Source organism: Ooceraea biroi, chromosome 11 (assembly GCF_003672135.1).
Source record: "Ooceraea biroi isolate clonal line C1 chromosome 11, Obir_v5.4, whole genome shotgun sequence".
Classification (NCBI taxonomy): Eukaryota; Metazoa; Arthropoda; class Insecta; order Hymenoptera; family Formicidae; genus Ooceraea; species Ooceraea biroi.
In genome coordinates, this window is record NC_039516.1 from 4,694,192 (window position 1) to 4,716,381 (window position 22,190).

The 22,190-nt window shown below is 43.5% G+C and overlaps 3 protein-coding genes across 6 annotated transcripts; 2 read left to right on the forward strand and 1 right to left on the reverse strand.

The window, feature by feature from the left end:
- The first annotated feature begins 252 nt into the window (after positions 1–252).
- LOC105275899 (WD repeat-containing protein 20) lies at positions 253–10,706 on the forward strand. Of its 4 annotated transcripts, XM_011333094.3 has the most exons (5): positions 253–1,201; positions 1,859–2,041; positions 2,987–4,465; positions 6,662–6,734; positions 7,302–10,706. In XM_011333094.3, exons 1-4 carry the CDS (start codon positions 932–934, stop codon positions 6,710–6,712), a joined length of 1,983 nt encoding a protein of 660 aa, XP_011331396.1. In that variant the 5' UTR covers positions 253–931; the 3' UTR covers positions 6,713–6,734; positions 7,302–10,706. The 4 variants fall into 4 exon arrangements, with proteins under 4 accessions (XP_011331396.1, XP_026829473.1, XP_011331395.1 ...); XM_026973672.1 differs by having other exon boundaries at positions 6,662–10,706; XM_011333093.3 differs by lacking the exon at positions 6,662–6,734 and having other exon boundaries at positions 254–1,201.
- A 2,956-nt stretch (positions 10,707–13,662) lies between these two features.
- LOC105275898 (aprataxin and PNK-like factor) lies at positions 13,663–19,020 on the forward strand. The gene is made up of 7 exons (XM_011333090.3): positions 13,663–13,905; positions 16,287–16,361; positions 16,759–16,935; positions 16,999–17,204; positions 17,293–17,628; positions 17,713–18,132; positions 18,841–19,020. The coding sequence occupies exons 1-6, from the start codon at positions 13,804–13,806 to the stop codon at positions 18,050–18,052; spliced, it is 1,236 nt and encodes a 411-aa protein (XP_011331392.2). The 5' UTR covers positions 13,663–13,803; the 3' UTR covers positions 18,053–18,132; positions 18,841–19,020.
- On the reverse strand, positions 18,893–20,576 carry LOC105275897 (translin-associated protein X). Its single transcript, XM_011333089.3, has 2 exons — positions 20,231–20,576; positions 18,893–19,966 (listed from the first exon to the last, which is right to left on the reverse strand). Exons 1-2 carry the CDS (start codon positions 20,244–20,246, stop codon positions 19,101–19,103), a joined length of 882 nt encoding a protein of 293 aa, XP_011331391.1. The 5' UTR covers positions 20,247–20,576; the 3' UTR covers positions 18,893–19,100.
- Positions 20,577–22,190: the final 1,614 nt, after the last annotated feature.

Below are 22,190 nucleotides of genomic sequence, written 5' to 3' on the forward strand. Positions count from 1 at the left end.
TTTAGAAGCGTAATAAAAGAGAAAAGTATATGTGAAAATCTTGTACCTACTTATACATACATACAAGAGTTTCACATATACTTTTCTCTTTTATTACGCTTCTAAAGTCACCTCGAAAAGCTTCATTATATTCCTTTATTTTATCCCGAGTGGTGGCCGCTGCAATTTTGTGCGTACAAATTGCGAAAGTTTTATAAAAAGCATTTCAACTTTAATTCTTGTACATGTATGTGTGCAGTTGGCAACACTTTTCACTAGCAACCCCAGCTTGCCCTTAATTCTACAAAATCGGACATTCATGTTATATTCTGCTCGACTGCCATTCACGCAAATCTTGACGCGTGCTGCACGGGGCACCGACAATCCCGATGCGCGAGCCTGGCAGCACGAACAGCCGCTGCCACTCGGTAAATGCACTGCACGGGCAGTTTCGTGGTAGTACTTTGACACCCCGGTCGCGTTTACGCCGTGGAGTGGAGAAAAAGGGGGAGAGAGAAAGGGAGAGACGGAGTTAACCGAGCAGCCGGCGGCGAATCGCGGAGGACGTTGCGGGTCTTTCGGCGGTTTGCGGTTGTACGGGTCCGGTGGCTGCGCCGAACGTAGCCGATAGCAGCCGGCGGAGCTCGCGTCACGCGCGTCAGGTTGCCCGCGGACGAGCGGGCACGGTTTGCGATCGAGTGGAGCGCACGCCGCACGCACGAGCGCGACGCGAACGCGCACGAGCACGCATGCACGCGCGCGACGGGGCACGAACGGCGATCGGGCGGGCAGTCGGTCGATCGGTCGCTCGCTCGGGCGGACAGTCGCGGACGCGGAGCAGCGAGCAACGCGCGAGCGTAACAACGGCGGGCTAGAAACCAGCAGCGGACCTACGAGCGACCTTCCCTGCGCGTCTGATGAGCTCCTCCGTCGCGCCGCTGCTGGTGGTAAGATGGCTGTGCAGCTGGACGGAGGAGGGAAGGAGGACCTGAAAACACAGTTCGTCACGCGGGAGGGCACCTACAAGCTGATGACCCTGTCGGAGTACTCGAGACCGAACCGGGTCGGCTACACCAACAGCCAGGGCAGCGCATCCGTCAGGGTGTCGTTCGTCACGCTGCCGGACCCAGCGGACCCCACGGGCGCGCAGGGCCTCGGCGACCGAATGTGCTTCAATTTCGGCAAGGAGCTGTACGTCTACGTCTACCGCGGTGTCAAGAAGGTGAGTCCGAGAGTGCAGAAGTAGCGTCAGCGAGCGATGACGCGCTCGACGTGCCTGGAGGACGTAATCGGACGGATCGCCCTCGCGACCTAACCTCGCAAACGTCGCCGCGGTACGAGACTCCATCTTTGCGGCTGGCTCGTCACCACGCCTCGCACGAGGACGTCGCGAGGACGTTCCCCGCGACGATGAGCACACGAGACGTCGTGGCTCCTCGCGGGATCCGGCCCGGCGGAGTGTCATTTTACATTCGCGGGCGAACGGGCCAACGCAAATTCGCGCTGACACTTCTCGGAAATGTCACGAGCACTCCGTGACATCATCGGGCAGATAATGTTGTAGATAATGCTAATGTCTCTTAGCTTCTGGTTACTTGAGTTAGTCCGATTTACGCACGTGAGATCCAACACCAGTTGGACACGGCTGAGTTGTCAGGAAACTCGTTTCAGGCTATAAATTACGGGCAGCGTTTATCGCTGAAAAATCTCTCGTGTAAGGATAATTTGCATGTTAAATAACTGGCTATACGTATCTGTTTTTGTGTACTCCTTCTGTTGCTAAAAATTGAGAATTATACCTTGTCGAAACTTTACTTGAGGTATAATTTGAAGTAGAACTTCAAGTATACGCAGACTGATGCGCTGTTAAATGTTGCAGGCAGTGGATTTGAACAAGCCAGTGGATAAAAAGTTGTACAAGGGAACTAATCCGACCTGTCACAACTTTAATCAGACGACAGCGACGGCGGACAGTGCTCCGTTGCTGGTGGGATTTTCCACGGGACAGATACAACTGATCGATCCAATAAAAAAGGAACTCAGCAAGTTGTACAATGAAGACGTACGTAGAAGATCAATTTGTAGCATAAGTCGGAAATCTCCAACGGATACCTCGATCCCTGAGGAAAATTCCCCTCTATTTTGCCAGGCAAAAGAATCAAAAAGAGAATTCCGTTCTTTCTGCATTATCTGCGAGCTAGTTTACATCGAGATAGATAAGTCCGATAATTCAAACAAAAGTATTCTCTGTACCGCTAGTACTTGTCATTGCTAATTTCCTAGCAGTGTGTACCAAAGCTGTCAACATTTATTCAATCTCCGTGATATGCGTGTGTTATCTTATTGAAACATGATAAACTAGAAAATATGAATGCTAGTGTTGAGTAGTGACGCTGCCATCCACCGCATTTTGCACAGCTGTGCTTAATATTTAGCAGCAGCAGCACATCGTGCAGACCGTTCCGTGCTGGTAGGCCCGCGCACTAATGCAATTATAACTCAATCAAATAATTAAGCTCAACAAGCAATATTACATAATTTTCCGCTGTCTTCTCACGGCAGTCATAGGTCTTAACCGAGCAGATGTGCCCGCCTGTTTTAAATATAGTCCGATTGAATGTCACATGATCGGTTATTCCTATTTAATAGCTGCATTTCTTTTAATCATTATATTGTGCGTGAGACGCGTATGATTCATGTTTCTCCTTAACCTTAACCCTCTACACCGTGCAAAGTTTACTTTCAAGTCACACACTGACTCTATCACTGAATCCAACAATACAAAATCTCATTTCTAGGCCTTATAATATATTATAAATTCTCAAACCTCGAAATTTGCTTTTTACGTTGTCCCATTCATCAATTATTTAATTCACTGTTACGTGACGACCGTTTTTCACGAAATATATATAGATTAAAGATAACGTAGGATTAAGAAACTGTGAAGATTTAAGAGAGAAGTAGCCTGTTTCTATTTTTAATGAAAGAACGTTCGTGTTTTTTTTAGAGGCTGATAGACAAGAGCAAAGTGACGTGCATAAAGTGGGTTCCCGGGTCGAACAACCTGTTCCTGGTGTCGCACAGTTCCGGCCAATTGTACCTCTACAACGAGGAACTGCTCTGCGGTACTACGGCGCCGCATTATCAGTCATTCAAGTCGGGAGACGGATATGCCATATACACGTGTAAAACCAAGTCTACCAGGAACCCGTTGTATCGGTGGGTAATTGGTGCGGAGGGTTGTTGCATAAACGAGTTCGCCTTCAGTCCGTGTGGCACGAACTTAGCGGTGGTGTCTCAGGATGGATTTTTGCGGGTTTTTCAATACAATACGATGGAGTTGGTCGGTTCAGCGAGGAGTTACTTCGGCGGGTTTCTGTGCGTGTGCTGGTCGCCGGACGGACGTTACGTCGTGGTGGGCGGCGAGGACGACCTGGTGACCATTTGGAGTTTCCACGAGAAACGCGTGGTAGCGCGGGGGCAGGGCCATCACAGCTGGGTGAGCGTGGTCGCGTTCGACCCGTACACCACGTCCTACGGCGATCACGATCCGGACTTCAGCGGTTCGGACGACGAGACGACGATGCCGCACAATAATCATAATCACTTCCATGAATCGAAATCGCATCGTTTATCGACGACCTCGCAGGGAGGCGGCGGTGGCGTTCACTCGAACCGGAACTCCTGCAGCTCGGAACTAAGAATGTCGGGCGGCACGTGCTACAGGTTGGGCAGCGTGTCGCAGGACACCCAGTTATGTCTGTGGGATATAACGGAGGACGTGCTGAGGCAACCGGTATGCGCCAAGCAGAGACCGTCCGTGGCTGGCGGTAATACGACTGGCGCCAATCTGTCCTCGTCGGGCACGTTCAACAGTGGTAACGGGGCGACGGCTACGGCGAACCATCACTCGAACTCGAATGCTAAACACAATAACTCGAACAACGTAAACTACAAGGAGAACGCGAGTGGTAATAACGAAACTAGTAACAATAGCGCGAGCACGAACGCCGCGGTGGCGACTGTAAACTCGCTGACGCAAAGGCTAGCGGGTCTTGGCTTCGGCGAGCGTAAGGGTGATAATCACAAGAGAAACTTTAGCCTCACTATGCGAGGCAGCACCGGTGCGGCGGCAGCAACGACGGCGACGAGCAACAGCACGGCTGCAGTCGTGCAAAACAGTGGTGGCGACAAGGCGAGCACCGGCAACTCGACGAACACGAGTAGTAGTCTGAATAACAGTGTCGGCAGTGCGGGTTTAGTAGGCGGGGCGGGGAACAAAAAGGTTAGTTCGGTGATGGACGATCCTATGAGGTTGATAGGAACCGCCTGGTGTCCCAGGTTCGACGAGTGCCCGGTCCTCGAGCCGCTGGTGTGCAAGAAGCTCGCGCACGAGAGACTGACTGAATTAGTGTTTAGGGAAGATTGCTTCGTGACAGCGTGTCAGGACGGATACGTGTACACGTGGGCGAGACCCGGCCACATGGTAGGTCCTCTCACGATAAGCAGCACTCTGCACAGGCCATCGCATCATCATAGCAACAATCCCTACACTACTAGCAATATCAATTCCATGCGATGTAATGACCTCTGATGTCGAGAACCCATCTCTCCAAATCGTTATTTAGCAAGTCCAACAAGTAGAGTCTGTTAGCTTATTGCAAATCCGGATCCTGTATATATACATTAATTAGAGTTAGATGAATGATGTTATCGTGAGATGAGTGAACAGAAAGACTTGTAACGTCTGTGGGTCTTCCTTATCGTGGCGGCGGAAGGGCGTCCCGGGCACGAGCGGTAGTTCTGATTCCCGAGTATTAGAACAAGACACATTGACAAATTCGGTATTACCTTGCCGGGTGTTTGATACGACGATAGCGTCGCTGTTATTTAAGTTTTATATATTACAATCAGTATATTTAATCTTAGAGAGTCTTTATTCGCGTTCTATGACCTTAGGGTACGTAACTTGCGTTCGAGTTCTACTAGTATTGGGAGGTGCCATCGAAGAGGAAGCATTGAAGATTTTCTAGTATTTTTCTCTAAGTTTATATCGTACATGAATTACACAAGTACGTGGACGGACGATACTATGAGTGAACGAGTTTGTAGCTTAGAGCGTAGTTACTGTCGGGGCCCTTGACGTTCTCACTGGGCTTTAGAGCATATCGTTAGATATCTTTTTAGTCCTCTGTTTATCGTCTATCGATGAACGCTATTCGGATGTAATCTTGCCTCTCGCTCAAAACATTCCACTAGGTCGATGAATACGCGATAATTTCGCATAGAAATTCGTTAATCGAGTGCATGAAATTAGATACTTGAAATTACTAGTATAGAACGATGCTCACGCGTTATTATATTTGTTTTTCAAATATATTAATATAGTTTTTATTCGTAATGCGCTTTTGCGGAAGACAAACGGACGAGCTTTAACTTACCTTTTATCTAGATATTATCAGTCTCCAATAAAAGTGATTGCAGTGCATGCGTTGCGAACAAAGAACACTCACGTGTGTGCTTGAAGTTCATTCATAGTATAGGCTGTCGTTAATATCTGTGCCTAATAATGGTCTGGTCAAGATATTCTCACGAATATTACAGAACTACGCTAGCTAGGATAGGTATCAAATGCAGGTACCAATATATTTATGTTTTTGGTTTGCATCCTTGAGAGCAATGTTATTTGAGCCCTACGAGGTCTCGTAATAGGGCAGGCCCCTTTATTGAGAAAAATCTTCTTTCTATCTCCTGTAAAGTGTTGTTAGCTTAGCCAAGTATAAAGAGAAAGAGAGAGAGAGTCAATGAGAATCACTTAGCCAAACTGTCGTCTCAGATTTATGATGTGAAAATGCGAAACATTTAATCTTTTGTTGAAAACAATGAATTTTGCCTTGTTGTACAATAAAGCGATGATTTGAATGAACGATCGCTGCTTGCTTCCCGCTTGTTGAAACTTTGTTCAATCAAGTGCAATGCAGAAGCTCCAGGGAGAATGGCCAGAGTCTTTTTTTTCTCTTTTTTTTTAAAGACACGTACATATGCATACATACGTATGTATAGCGACACGTAAGACGTAATCTTTATTTGCCACATCGCATGTTTTTCTTTTACATATATACTATTTTTCGACAATACTAGTTCCCGATACTAGGGCTCGGATAGTATTTCCTGGCGTTTTGCATAGAGCATTTGTATCACAAAAGTCCTTTTACACTCACTCCTTCACTTTGCGGCCTTGACCAAAAGTACTGGACAGTCTCGAGTCTTGCTTTTAATTAAACTAATACGACGAATTGAAATTACGACGAATTGAAATTACGACGAATATTGTAACGCGATTGATATCAAGTTTTTTGAAAAAAATTCGTCATTTTACCAATGTATACTAAATATTTTGATGAGCACATAAAAAGTGTATTATAATTATATAATATAATTACAGCCATAATAATTTGTTGTATATACCATGAAAGTGTTCACACTTTTGGCCAACGCTGCGAGAATATACTCGACTAATTGCGGCGATAAGATTCATAGAGCGTGCGTTGCTTTTTTTTATAGCGTGACTTATAATTTCAATAGCGCATCTTTTATAATTTTAATCGGATGATGCTTGCGCTTATTTCTCAAAGCCGATAAAGCATTAATTCCTTTTTCTCACTTTTGATTGATCGGAAAGATTAATGTTCTGTACCACGCTTTGGCTGATGCAAGAGAATATCGTGGATGAGACCTCCCTGAGTTATCGCATGGTACGTATATGACTTATCATTTTTCGTTCTATTTTGCTTTATTTATCGCTTGATTGAATTTGTCATGAAGTAGAATAGTATACACGCTCAAATCGTTCACGCATCGTACTTGTCACGATGTACTTCAACGGCGCTTCTGAATTTTTACACGCTACGAATCGCACTATACTTCTCTTCTCTCACGCACTTGCTTAAATTTGTATTATCCCCGAAAAGTTCCCGAGTAAACAGAGGGAGGAGAGAAGTACACTTTCATAATACAGATTTCAAGTAATCGTAGGCCATGTATAAGTTGGTTTAATTCAAATACGTAAATTTCTATCAATCTTAAGTAAAAACATTAATTCCCAATTATTGACTTGGCATTCGTTGAAATCTTTTCTATTTATTTCTCATAAATTATCAATGAGATGAAGGAATCTCTCTGATTCCTGAGAGAGAGGATCAGCAGTGCGTGTATGCCTAAACTTTTCGGGAATACCGTGTGTTGACTTGATCAAAAGTGCGTTATTTTCGTGTATCGGTGCTTGTGCAAGAATAGAAGTTTCATGTGCTTCGTAATTTCAGCCGGGAATCGGCCAGGTCGGCGGAGCCGCTCTCCACGTGGTCAGCCCGGCGGAAGGCGGCGGTACCATAGTATAGCCAGAACCGGACACCGAGGTCGGTCCACCACGAGATCACTTGGAAACGTCGCAGGAGTCGTCGCGGGCGTCCGAGATGCAGTTCCAGCAGACGTACGCGCGCCGACGTCACCTGTATTACGTGTGGCCGAGCGAAAGTTACTCCGGTACGGTTTAAGCATGCGGTTCGAGCTGCGAGTCACCGCTCGGTCACGAAGTGGGCAAATTAAAATAAAACTTCAAAGGGAATCCGTTTCCGCGAGATCGTACGGCCGATCTTGGAAATCAGCGGTCGACTTTAAAATACACGGATCATGATCAGGCCTCCTCAATCTTTAATACGATCTTGAATCCTTAACATATCAGCGGCGTTCTCGACGGTATCATTCGACGGATAAGTCATCAAGTCGCGCGTTCTGTCACACGCATGTCAAGCCTGATGCAGAGTATTGTCTGTTTCTAATCATTTAATCGTAAAAATATATGTTCTAGAAAGGAATAGGAATTCGTTCGAGTGATGTTAGAGCCGATAGACACTCGATTTCGAAAATTGGAGACTCACGGGCGCGCGAAGTGGATTCTCTTCTGCGAGTTCTTCTTAATTCGCCCGCGTTCTACGGGGCGCAGCTCGCGCGTAGCTTAACGCTTAAAGACACACGTGTACACACAGTGCTTTCGTTTTGGTAAGCCGCTCTTCCGGTGCATATCATTTCCTCTTCTTCCTTCCTTTCTTTTCCTCGACATTGTCGCAACGGCGACGACGACGATGACGTTACGCGGTCTCACGCCTCTTTTCTGATAGAAGAGATCCGCGAATCAGAAGCAATCTGTGTATACATGTACATACGTATACGTGTGTATGTCTAATGATCGTGACAAATATATCTTGTACCATTCCAGAATAAAATTTCGCGGTAAAACGCGACGCGCGCGTCCCGAACGGCGGGAACGCGGGCTTCCGGCGCCACCGGAAGCGTTTCCGTGTATTTAATTAATTTGAAGCGTTGAATTTCATATAGACTTAAGCCACGTCCGCGAGCGAGACTCGACTTTAGGAGCGAAAGAGTACAATATGTAATGTAATATGAATAACTTATCCCGACTTGCTCATTGCGATGCCGTACGTTGAATAGGGTTGTTCAGCGATACGTGAAGCGTACGTTTACAGAGGCACGTTGTTCTTAGAAAATGTGTCCGGAAAATGTCTCGGTATGTCTCGAGCATCTCGCCTGGACAGCTGCAGAAGCAACTAAAGAACATTCCCTCACAGAATTGTTTTATCAACTGATTTCTTTCAGTTAGAAACGCGTGACTTGGGTCTCTATCATTCTCAATGCTTCATTTATTCTGATCGATCGTTTCGGAGGAGATATTCCGCAAGGCGATACTAGTTTTTAATTTATGCGTAAATACGTATAGAGAGTCGTTATATCGTATTACAACGGGATACAACGTTACATTATCACGGATGAATTGCCCGTTTTCTCGGCAGTTCGTTTGTTCCGTCAATCAGCTTCGATCATGAGCATTCCCGCGTGATTCAGGGATTAAATATTTATACCGTTATTGTATTCCCGGACATCTGAGTTGTCTAATTCGCACTCGCGCAATGACTCATCGCAGCACCGTTTACTTGAACGTATTTATTTGCCTTGGAAGACTTGATGTTATTTATGTGGGAAGGCTGTAAGTCAATCATTATCGGAAACTTATCTTTTGTCGAGAAAAGCGATGTGTCAAAGTCGATAACGCTCTAAAAGCCAGTAATTCGTGAGGTGCAAAATTGCAACGCGAGAAAATCTTTCTCTTTTTGCACATGTGTGAAGTCTTACTTAACTTCTTTCAAGATTTATGCTTGCTTACATTTACAGTCTTTTCATTGTGTCAAGTCAACGCTTCTTAAGTGTTGAACGACATTTTTGTCCACGTTTCGCAACGCAGAAATTCAATCAAGACACCGATATATATACTACTACCGATAAAAGGATCGATTCGAAAAACTTTTCGTTCGTTTTTCGATATTTTCGCTCGCATACGACGGGTTTACCTTACCTTCGAGACGCACGACGACGATATTGTAATATTATTCTAGCAAGTGCAAATCCGCTGAGGGTATGCTGTGATATGCATGTAGTAGGCGATGACACTGACAAATGATCCGAGCGATGAAAGTTACTTCCAGGCACTCCTCGTGCACCGAAACGGGCGACCGAACTTGTAGGATAACACGCGTAACCGCTGATTAGTTTCTTACTTATAGACAACAACCGAAGCCGGCCTGCGACACACCAGACTATAATCCATCTGACGATTCTGCAAGAAGATAGCCGGATGAATTTAACTCGACTCGAGAGAAATCCATCTTCAATCGATTTCATATCGATCATTTAATCTTTGAAATCGCGGAATGAAGTCATTTGATCTTTTGTCCTTTTCTTATCCCTTTTTATCCCTACTGGCAAACAAACAATATAAGACAAGTCAGTAATGCGAAGTACAAACATGAAAGAATTCAGATAATATTATCAGATAATAAATATTTTTAAATATCAAGAGAAGAAATAGAAAAAGACATTTTCAATCTAATCCTCCATTTAAAAGACTGGAAGAATAATTTCCTGCGTATTCGTAAGGTAAATTTCTGTCGGCTCGTTTTAAGTTCATCCCCTTTTGCAGAGGAGATCTATAAAGTTCCTATTTCATAAGTTAAACGACGAGCACTCATGATTCATGTGCTCAAAACGCCTGATTTCGGTCGGTGATCGATTTTTGTTGGGAATACGCTCTCGTGTAAGATGAATGAAAAGCTTCAACGATCAACGAGGATGATCGGGTGTATTTTCGGACGTGGTGGACGTTCACATGGGTGAACGAACGAGTTGACGTGCATTTGAGGTAAACAAAAACCTTGCGTTTTCGCTTTCGAACGTGCGCAATTGAGTCGTCTTTCGGAAGTTTAATTGGATGCTTCTAAAATACATCTACGTTTACAATAATTTCAATGAAGATCAACAGAATTCAATAACTTGTAATAATAAAATTACTTTAAACTCACAATAATGTAAAGAAACTCGCCATCACGTAAAAAAAAGAACAGAAAACTTGATCTTTGTCCGAGACGTATCGTGACGAAAGTTGCACGAATAATTGCGACATTGCAAATCGCGCTAATAAGTATCTCATTGTTTCACAGTGAGTCATAGACAACACTTACGAACAATTAATAAATAACGAGTTCGCCCCTCAAACTGCTGGTAACAGGAGACATGTAATTCACTGTAAACCGCATGTGAAAAGTTGTTTGTAAAAACAATATATTCCTAATCAATCTAACTGACGTGCACAAAAAAAATATAAAACTCATTTTTATTATGCAATTCCAGCTAACTAATTGATCAAGATGTTGCAACGAATCGTCTCTCTTTGTCGCACCGAATGCGTTTTTTTTTATTTAAAAGAAGAAAACTGCGTCTATGGCAAAAGCGAATTCTCGTGCGTGGATTACACGTCTTCTATTGGAAGGATTTTGAGCAGCGCGGAAACGACTCTTTGATTTGCTACTTTGAACTCGAATCGATCGACGCCGTTCCGTAGCTTGAAAACGGAAGGAGCGATACGGTCCCTTGCTTCAACGTTCTCCGACATTCTCTTCCGTTTTTACGCTCGCGGAATGACTTCTCGTTCTCGTTCTTGCCTCGGGGGGGATATCGAATCACGTACAAACATAATGACTTGCATAACCGGTCGACGCAATTACCCAGATAGCCAAGTCTGCCGAAAGCAGATGATGCTAACTATCTGCTATCAACTATTGCCAGCCAAAAGACAACAAATTTGATACAGAAGTTGTTATTAACGATTAATTCGACAAATTGGTGCCAGAAATGTAACGGAGCTTGCTCACGAAATCTAAGAACAGATTGGCGGCAGAAACCGAGCAGAATCCGCAAACATGGCTTGAAGTCGGATTGTCGACAGAAACCGAGCAAGATCTGCGCGCGCGGAATCTAACGGCAGATTGGCAGCAGAAACCGAACAGGATCCGCAGCTTTTGACAGTATTCAAATTTACACGGCTATGAACACGTGTTTTCGCTCCGCACCGCTATGCGGTGCACACGTCGAGTTCTTACTCGATGTTAAGATTTAGCCTAACAGTTATATAAGTTAATATACGCGCCTTGGCATGATAATATTAATTTTTCTGAAAATTTTTGCACTTGCGGCACGGAGGCTCCCATGGACGACGTCCATGTAGTTCACGCACGCCACGAGCAATCTGAAGTTCGAAAGCAAAATTCGGACTTCAGATTAGAATAAATTAACAATAAGAGAGAGATTATGCAAGGAACTGTCAGAAAGACACATCAAGCCAAATGTACTTTAATTTAACAAACAAATGCGTTCTTTTAACACATGGTAATATAAAATGCCAATTTATAGTGTGTTAAAAGTAAACACGTGCTTTAATATATCGTAAATATGAATGGCCAAAAGCTGCAGATTCTGTTCGGTTTCTGCTGTCAATCTGCCGTCAAATGTTAACAGATCCTGCTCGGTTTCTGCCGCCAATCTGCTGTCAGAGTCTGTTAGCAGGCTCTGCTGGCAGATCACTATCCTAATGCGGACATAACGGATGCCAATTTGCTGTCAACTTCTGCAGTAATCTGTTGCCAATCTGCTGGCAGATTGCACACATTTTGCTTACTGGGTACACATTTATCGACTGCCCGCGATCCCGCGTAAACAGAGGAGAGACACGCGCTCGTATACCGAGATGGGCGGATATGTAAAAAGGGAAAACGACGAGGAGGATGCGCCTCGTCGATTGCAATTGTCGAGAGCGTGCGCTCAGTTAGGGATACGGAGCTAGGATCCGCGAGAGCGAGCTGGTCCAGCTGATTACACACATCACCGATGAGTAACCGAGTCCAGCGTCTCTCTGGCAGTTTTTTATGAGACCTTTCCACGCAAAGAGCTTTATGGCATCGCGTCAGATCTATACTGTACTTCTCGGCGCATTTCTCTTTGTTTGTTTATAAGCGTGTACATTCTTTGTAATTGTAAATGAAAAGGACATTTCATTGTTAAGCGGCTGGTGCTTCTTACACCACTCTTCTCTCCATTGGTTCTCTCCTGCGAGGTTAATCCTACCGCCTCTCCATTGTGATTTAAATTGGTGTCCTTGTTCAGGAGTTTCCTCTGGGAGACTCGGTATTAATAATGGCTGAGACAGAATGGTCTCTTTTCGTGGCGTTATTCTTGAATTGCTTTGAATTGGTCGTGAAGATTGAATACAATTATGAACAAGGAATCACAGAGATTGACGATATTCTGAATTGTTACCCAGGCAGCACACATTGGTTTCAAAACCGTTTCATAAACGTTTTGCCGTAACGTTTCATAACCATTTTATTGAAACGTTTATTTAGGAGAAAAATGTCCAACGAAAAAACGTTTCGGCAAAAAAACGTTTCAGAAACCATCAGAAAAATATTTATCAATTCTATATATCAGTGCCTCAAAGATAGACAGAGTTAAGTCACATTTTTGTAAGAACCTAGATTTTTATATTTTATGAATTACTCTCTAAATTTCGTGTAGTGGAATCTCACTCTTTTGAAATATCACTTCAAGTAATAGTGATCTCAAAAGTTTCAAAAGAAAAGAAGAAGAAAAGAGTACTGGATCGGTTTTCCGGATGGTTATTTATAAGGTGATAACACAAATGTTACTTGCGAGAACGTCACGTCTGGCCTGGCCATCTATCGGTCGCTTGGTGAATCAGAGGTGGGAATCACACACACTTGTGTTGATTTTTGTCTCTTGTTCCATAATCGAGTACATTGAAACGTATGATGTAAAAATAATTAATACTCGCAAAGTAAGTAGAAATTACTATTTTTTCTATATTAATTATATAATTTCGAATCAATTTAATAAAACACATTTTTCGTTTCTGTGGAAAGGTGAAAAATACGTTTTTAAAATTGAGGTCTAAACACGGTTTCTATTTAAACCGTTTCTTAAATGGTACTTTATGTTTCTTAGACATTAGATACGTCTAAGAAACATATATTAGGCTAACATGTGTTGCCTGGGTAATCTTGGACAACCGAAGAAATCGTTTTATCTTTGTCTATTTGTTGCAATTTCTATCACACTCTACGTGCTATCTTTGCTTTAAATTATACATCAACAAGATGGTTTTATGCATTTTGAAATACTGAAATGTAGCAACGATGAAGCAATCATGTGACGTCGGTTTATTCATAATTCAGTTTCACAGCCAACTGCGCCCGCGGTGTGTACACAACGCGCTGACAACCTGTCGGAAAGTCGCAGCAGTCTTTTCTCCGTGAATTAGACGAGAGAAATTTTTCCGGTGGCGAATCGCGAAATGTCCGACAGTCCTGCGACGCGTTTAACCTACCACGGAGAAAATTCATCATGACGAAGAAACTGCAAATAGTGCGAGTGGACAATGACCTGGTGCAAAAGGCGAACCTTGAAATCGGCAACAACCTCATCGGCCGAGGCGCCGCAACGGGAGTGAGTTCTCACACAATCGCATATATGCAGATGCAAAACGCTGTTTTCAGGGTTATTTTATTATATGTAGATCAAGGAAACATGAGGATATTAAAATAATATATTTAAATATTTCCGAAAAAAAGAAATATTAAATACTTTCTCACTTCTAATTTGAGTTATCGTTAGTATTATAATTTGCAGATAACAACTGCATTAATCAAAAGGATTTCAAATTGTATGTGCATAACCGTGTAATATTTGTTATATTTTTCTATCGGATAATGGCGTTCATGGTGGTTGCAATCAACCGAGTTCAAATTTACCGCGTCGGCATTTGCTATGTCAAGAATGCATTCAACCGCGTCATCGATACTAAATATTAACAAAAATATCGTATTTTTATTAATCTCCTCGTAGCTTTAAAATATTTATCGCGTCTTTCAGAAATATTGGGTTGGCCAAAAAGTAATTGCGTTTTTTTTTATATAAATAAAAGGCGAATTTTTCATGGGAAACAAAAACTTTATTAAACAATATATTGTCCATTTTGTTTGATTATCTTTTGCCATTTTTCAGGCAACTCATGATTCCGCGCTCAAAAAAGTTCTTATCTTTTTCAGCAAAAAACAATTCCAACAACGATTTGATATCCTCATCAACAGTCAAGGTTTTACCATTCAAGGCGTTTTGCAAAGAACGAAACAAATGGTAATCTGATGGTGCCAGGTCTGGCGAATATGGTGGATGTGGTAACATCATGGTAACACATCCCATCCAAGCTGCAACAATTTTTCACGAGTGACCAAACTTGTACGTGGTCTAGCGTTATCATGGTGAAACACAACACCTTTGCGATTCACCAATTCTCGACGTTTCTGTTTGATGGCATCATTTAATTTATCCAGTTGACGACAGTATACGTCTGAATTAATGGTTTGATTCCTTGCAAGCAGCTCAAAATACACAATACCTTTAAAGTCCCACCAGACCGACAGCATAATCTTTCTTTGGTGAATATCTGCTTTTCAAGTGCTTCGAGTAGGTTCATCACGATCTTTTTCGTTTGACGTTGTTGTAGACGATCGATTTTTCGTCGCCTGTTATCATACGTTTCAAAAATCGATCATTTTCCTCACGTTTCAAAAGAGAATCGCAGATGTCAATACGCTTAGTGAGATGAATTTCTTTCAGCTCATGTGGTACCGATAATGTATCCAAGTCGTTTTAAATGGTTTTCAACACTCGATTTCGATATGTTAAGATTCTCAGCAATCTCTCGGGTCGTTAAACGCCGATTGGAATCGATCAGTGCCTTTATTTTGTCATCATCAATTTCGATTGGCCTTCCTGAGCGTGGTGCATCTTTCACATTAAAATCTCGAGATCGAAATTTAGTAAACCAATTTTGACACTGCCGCAGTTTTAAAGCATCTTCGCCATATACATGACATAACTTTTTATGAGCTTGCACAGCGGTTTTCCCTTTTCGAAGTAATAAAACAAAATATGAGGAAAATGTTCTTTTTGATTTTCCATTTTGAAATCAACGACAAACAAACAATTGTTAACGAAATCGTGTACTTTCTTTTTCTAAAACAAGCTTGAACTGTGAGTTGTTAACCTACATAATGAATTTGCGGTTTAGAATGAAGTTAGTTACATTTCAAGACATGTATGTCCATCTATTGGGAAAAAACGCAATTACTTTTTGGCCAACCCAATACCTTAACCGAAGCAGAAGCCGATAATTCTGAAAGCGTTGGCTGCGCAGTCGCACAAGTGGCTGTATCATGAGATTCGTATACTTGCGAAGCTTTCGAAGACGATTATAAATTGTACAGGAGAATAACATAGATTATTATTAAATAATGCACGCGGAATGGTCTGAGATTCAATCGTCTGTGCCGATCGAGCTCGAAAGTAGTTGACGTTATCCAATCAACTCGCCGACACGCGACGAAAATTGACCAACGATTGCGCACGTCTTCAACACCATTGTATCGATGACCGCATCTCGCGATCGCGCGGCGTAATTTCGAGCGTGTGAAATCGAGGATCCACGGTGTGCCGATTCCTGTGCGCGTTCTAACATTGCGATACGTTTGCATCACGTTGCGGTATTCGTGCAAGTATCTGTTTAGCATTCTTACTGATCGAACTGAGTGCACGCGTGCGGTTAGAGTAAGCCGCAAGGCGTAGTAAATCAACGAGAAGGTGCGGGAGAAAGTGGAGGCAAAATTCGGTGTCACCGGGAGCGAGTTTTAACGATGGAAGACTCTGCCATCGATGATCGCCAATGACTTGCTTCTTCGCTGCTCGTACTCGTTAATTTACTGCGAAGCTTCATTCTTGCGTGCTATAGCAGTTCTTTTGACGAAAGTTTCGAATTCTTGTCGCAGCGCGATGACGGTCGAGTGCTGAGACATGCTGTGACCATCAACGTGTCGCCCAACGATGAAATGACGATCACAGCGGTAAGATCCCTCGTCTCGTATCTCTAGGTCTGTTCTTTTTAGCTGCACTGCTGAACTGGTGCAAGAAGTTAGAGTGAGAAAAAATTACTTGTCTCACTTTAACGTATTGCACTGTTCAGCAGTGCGGCTAAAAAGAACAGACCTTCTCTTATCGTCTGGCACGCGTACTGGCGCACTGATAACAACACTCACTGTTGATTTCACTGATAATTTGACTGGTGATGCTCAATATTGACCTAACAATTCGTTATATCAATTTTTGGCTTATGGCTAGATGATGTAGATAAATGACGTAATTTTCTTGCAATGTGATTATATAAGTTTACTCATTTGTCAAAGTAGTTTCATTGTAGTCGATGCCGTCACTTTTCTATAGAGACCATTTGTCCAGTACTAGGTGGTACCATGCTACATGAAATCTATCGGATGCACACGATGGCAAGCTCTTAAACTGGGAACCAGCGTGCCAATAAGGCCGGGTGATGTCTGCTCGCTCTTACCTGAGAAATGTTGGTTTAAAATCATGTCTGCGCCAGATACAATGGACGAGAGCGAACAAAGACTAAAGAGAAAGGTACGACGTTTGCTGCCGAGGAGAACAATCTGTAAAACTTTACAAGAATTCCTTGCGTTTCAGGCTGACGAGGACTTGAACAATGAAACGGACAGCAAGAAAACATGCTTGTCATGCAGCATGGAAACTGTTGCATCTCCCAGCGAAACCCTGAATAATATTCTAAATAATAAGGATCCAGCATCTGAACATCAGGATTCTCCCGTTAGCAGAGATGCGGAACTCAATGACACAAATGCACCGATCCTGCAGGAGATCTACTCCGCAAGGTTATTTTTCCACCACAATTTATTATAATAAATTAAGCAAGTGTTCGTTAATAAGATCACAGTTTATTATCGGCACCTCCCATTTCAGTTCTCCAGAGGGTGATAACGCTCCCGCGACGTGCTCCAAGGAACCGAGCGACTCTCAGAACGTAACTGAACCTTCCGTCGTAGGCGAGAGTAATGGCAAGCGCAAAGCGGAGAGCGCCGATTCGACGGATTTGAAGGAAACCGCGACCGTCGAACCGCCCAAGAAGCTCAAGTGGGATTGTGCCGCTCACTTCAGCGATCGAAGCGAGGCACCATCGTCTCACAGAGAGGGCGAACCTCAGTTAACCAGCGGTGCTAGGCGTCAGGATCAGGCAAGCGTGCCGAACGCCGAGAGGGTCCCCAGAGAAAAGTGCACGTACGGCGGTCGGTGTTACCGGTAGGCGAGACTCCGCGATCTCGTCCTTCACCAAACTGACCGGAGCGTGAAACTTCGTCCTTGACGATTTTCTCGTTTTTGCAGAAGAAATCCCAACCACAAGAAGAACTGCAGTCATCCGGGTGACCCCGATTACGACGAGCCGGACGATCGCGAGGAGTGTCCGTACGGTGTGAAGTGCTACCGCAAAAATCCGCAGCACAGGGCGCAGTTCAAGCACTCGAGCGTGCCGCGACGACGTCGAAGGGCCGCCACACCCGTGAGCCCGGTGCCGGTCGACAACGCGTTCGAATCGGACGCTTCGTCCCTGGAGGAGTCCGTTGACGAGTCCGACTACGAGCCGTCCTCCATGTACTCGGACAGTTCGGAGAAGAGCGAGTGGGATGACAGCGGGAGCGAGTGGGAGGATGGCACGACCGGCTGACGGCGACGTTACCTCATCATCGATTCTCGTGTCTTCGAAGACGTCCAAATTACCGATGTGTCTATTATACAGGGTGTTTCCTAAGTAAGTAGACAAACTTAAGGAGGATATTCCTTGGCTTATTTTAAGAAGAAAAGGTCATATAAACATATGTCCTAAACTGCTTTGTTTTCCAAAAAAAAGTACATCACTGTTTTCGTTCACTTTTCGTTTATTATAGAACAGTTTGTATTATTGCAAATGAAACAAATGAAAAACAATAGTAACCAAAGAGAAAAATTATAACGAAAAAGAAAATAGTAACTAAAAAGAAAAATAATAACATCACAGTAACTGCTGAAAATGTCCACCTGCAGCCATGATACACGCCTCAACTCTCCTTTCCATTGATTGACGTACATGCTCAAAAATACCTGGAGTGTTACGTATTCTTTCACATCCATCTATTATGCGATTTCTGAGATCTTCTTCATTTTGAATAGGTGTAGCGTAAACTAAAGATTTAAGCTGTCCCCATAGAAAAAAATCTACTGGATTTAAGTCTTGGGATCTTGCAGGCCATAAATCGTTTGGTCTTTGAGTACCTCGACCGATCCATCGATTGGCAAACTTCCTGTTCAAAAATTGACCATCCCCACTCCATCCCCACCGCTGTTGACTCGTACCGCAAAAGCACGCTATCCGAAAAGTGAACGAAAACAGTGATGTACTTTTTTTGGAAAACAAAGCAGTTTAGGACATATGTTTATATGACCTTTTCTTCTTAAAATAAGCCAAGGAATATCCTCCTTAAGTTTGTCTACTTACTTAGGAAACACCCTGTATAACGCATATATCTCGTTGCGAAATATTTATTTTTCTATTCAAATTTACATGTACCTGCATCTATTCGTTAAACGTGAGAAGTATAAAAACTGTTGTTAACATATTATAATTGATGTTGTAGAATAAACATTCTACGACAGAGAGTGGTATTAAACCGTTTCTATTTTGCGTCCAATTGACACAGTCTATTATAACGAAAAATCCGCGATAGGTGTTTCCTTCTTTAATACGCCTGATACCCCTCGTCGTCCTCGGCGATGTACTTCTCAGCCGCCGCGATGGCCGCGCCGGCCAGCATGTACTTGGGGATCTCCGAGCCGCGCACCTTGATGGTGTAGCACGCGTTCTCCATCTTCGTCAGACTCTGCTTGAGCGTGAGGATCTTCTTGCTCATCTCGTTGCTGGACACCAAGCCCGTGTAGCCCAGGAAGCCGACGTATATCTTCCTGACCAAGTCGCACGTCTGATAGCAACTAGCTATGTCGCCTATTGCCAAGCTGTTGATACACTTGCGTGTCAATTCGCCAGTCAGATCAGCTATTCCCATGATGTAGTCCGTCGGCGTCATCATCACTCGTGTCGTCTTGGCGGTGACTTCCTCTTGCGCGGTCGAGTCGGCCGGAGTCGCGCGATACGTCAACATCTTTTCCAGGTTGCTCCAATCTTGCATGCCGCCACTTTGCAGGTACTCGTGGAAGGTAAGCGCCTCGACGTACTCCTCCAAGCCGGCGCGATAGGCCCTGTGAAACTGATAGGCATCCTGACCATCCAGCTCGCTGGCGATGTCCCTGAACATCATCTGTGCCACTTTATCAAGTCTCGCTTTGGCCGAGTCCAGCACGGAGCCTCGCTTGCTCTCCTTATCGATGGTGTGCAGAAAGAAGATTATTCTCTTGCTCTCGATGCCCACGTCCCGATTGATCTTGAAAATCCTTTCGTAACGGTCATGCTTGGCGTCCAGCTCTGTCGCGTAAGCGCGAAACTGTTGTATTGTCGGATTGTTCTCGTCGATGTTCTCCACTATCTCTCTACTCTTGTCACCGAGATTGATCTTGCCCTTATTATGGTGCCCACGGCCTCTTCTCCCTCCTGCAACGAAAGTCATGATTTGAGAGTCGAAGGGAGGAGATCGCACTTATATTTCCCAACTTTCGGATTAATTAAGTAATTCAAGCTTTTAAAACTGGATTATATCACTATTGTTACAAACAAATAAGGCCTATAAACTTGTGTGTGACAACTGTTACACAGCAAGTGGAATTCCTTAGATGGAATTAACATTTATTGACAACAGATGAACGTAATACGATACAATTTTGGAATAATATTGTAGTCATGCTTAACGTGACTTACCTTTTCCTTGTGACATTGCAATTCGTCTTAATAATTTCGATTAATCCGCTCGATGACCCAAGGCGTTACACGAGTTGACGTGTATATTACTTTCGTGCGGTCTAACCACAAAATATACAACAGCGGAACATCTTTGATTTTGTACTGCACTGTTTAAAAATGGAGCTTTACATAATTCATCATTGAGCAGTGTCCTTTTATAAATAAACAATCCTTCGAAATAACATTAGGTTGTGTTATACAGGAGTATTAATATCTTCTGACACTCGGTTGAGACGCGCTGTTTGAAATTATAAACCTGAATCTTCGTCAAGTGGTGCTACTTCGCCTTCCAATGTGGCGGCATCTAAGGAGTACAAGGCAGAACTAGCCCGACCAATGAGAGGGCAGCACGAATACCGGGACGGAGAGCCTTGGGAGGAATCAGAGAACAATGAGAAGCTAATTGCTCGCGCTATAAGTCACACGTGCATTAATTAATCGGTTCTAGTCTGTATTAAATAAAGTCAGCATCTTTATATATTTTCACCTAAACCGAAGTGTTTTAATAGTTCCTCGTGCGTTAAAACTGCCTTAAATGTAGCATAACAATCAAATAAATAATACGCTCGCTACACCAATCAGATGGTGGAGGCTCGTAGCGGACTTTTTAAGAACTAATTTTTCGGAGGTAACCGAGAGTCGGCGCCTACGGAATGATAACCCGTTCTACAGATCTCGTATGGCCGGTTATCATTCCGTAGGCGCCGACAGTTGTTAAACGGGTTGCATGAATGCAGGCGCTTCGCAGTCGCCGCTCTTAAAAAGTTGGTTCCCAAAATAGCCGCTACGGGCCTCCACTGCTTTTGACTGAAAAATGAGGTAGTAATGGCTATAAACGACTTCTGTGTAAATCAATAAACTATTTTGAAAAATGAGGTAGTAGCACAGGCTGTTACCTGTGACAATATTAATACTCCTGTATAACACAACCTAATGTTATTTCGAAGGATTTTTTATTTATAAAAGAACACTGCTCAATAATGAATTATGTAAAGCTTCATTTTTAAACAGTGCAGTACAAAATAATAAATAATTTATGGACGATAGTTTCTTTTTAAATATTGGGTCGTCCGGAAAGTTCGTGCCGATTTTGAAGGAAAATTCAAAGGCAACATTTTTTTATGTCGATAAATATTTATTGACTTATGTATGCACCGTTTTGTTTCACAACCTTTGTCCATCTTTCACGCAACTGGAAGATTCCATTCTCCCAGAACTTCTTAGGTTTCTCGGCGAAAAACTCCTCAAGGTGGTTTTTTATGTCGATCAAAGAGTTGAAGTTCTTGCCGCTAAGAGAATTTTGTAAAGACCTAAATAAGTGAAAGTCTGAAGGTGCAATGTCTGGTGAATACGGTGGGTGAGGTAGCACATCCCAGCCAAACTCCAACAATTTTTGTCGGGTAGTCGAAGAAACATGAGGTCTGGCATTGTCCTGATGGAACACGACGCCCTTCCTATTAGCTAATTCTGGACGTTTTTCCTGAATCGCTGTCTTTAATTCGTCCAGTTGCGAGCAGTACTTATCTGTATTTATCGTTTGGTTGTGTGGTAGGAGCTCATAATATAGGATTCCTTTCCAATCCCACCAGACACAGAGCATGACTTTTTTTGGATGAAGGCCGGCTTTGGGAGTGGTTAATGCTGGTTCATTTCGCTTACCCCAGGATCTTTTTCGTTCTACATTGTTGTAAATGATCCATTTTTCGTCACCCGTCACTAATTGCTTCAAAAATGGTACGTTTGCGTTGCGCTTGTACAGCGAGTCGCAGATGGAAATGCGATCCATTAAATTTTTTCGGTCAAATTATGCGGAACCCATACATCATAGCGACTTACGTAACCAAGCTTCACTACATGATCGTGGACAATGGTTTTCGATATTTTCAGTATCTCTGCTAATTCACGCGTCGTGTAGCGC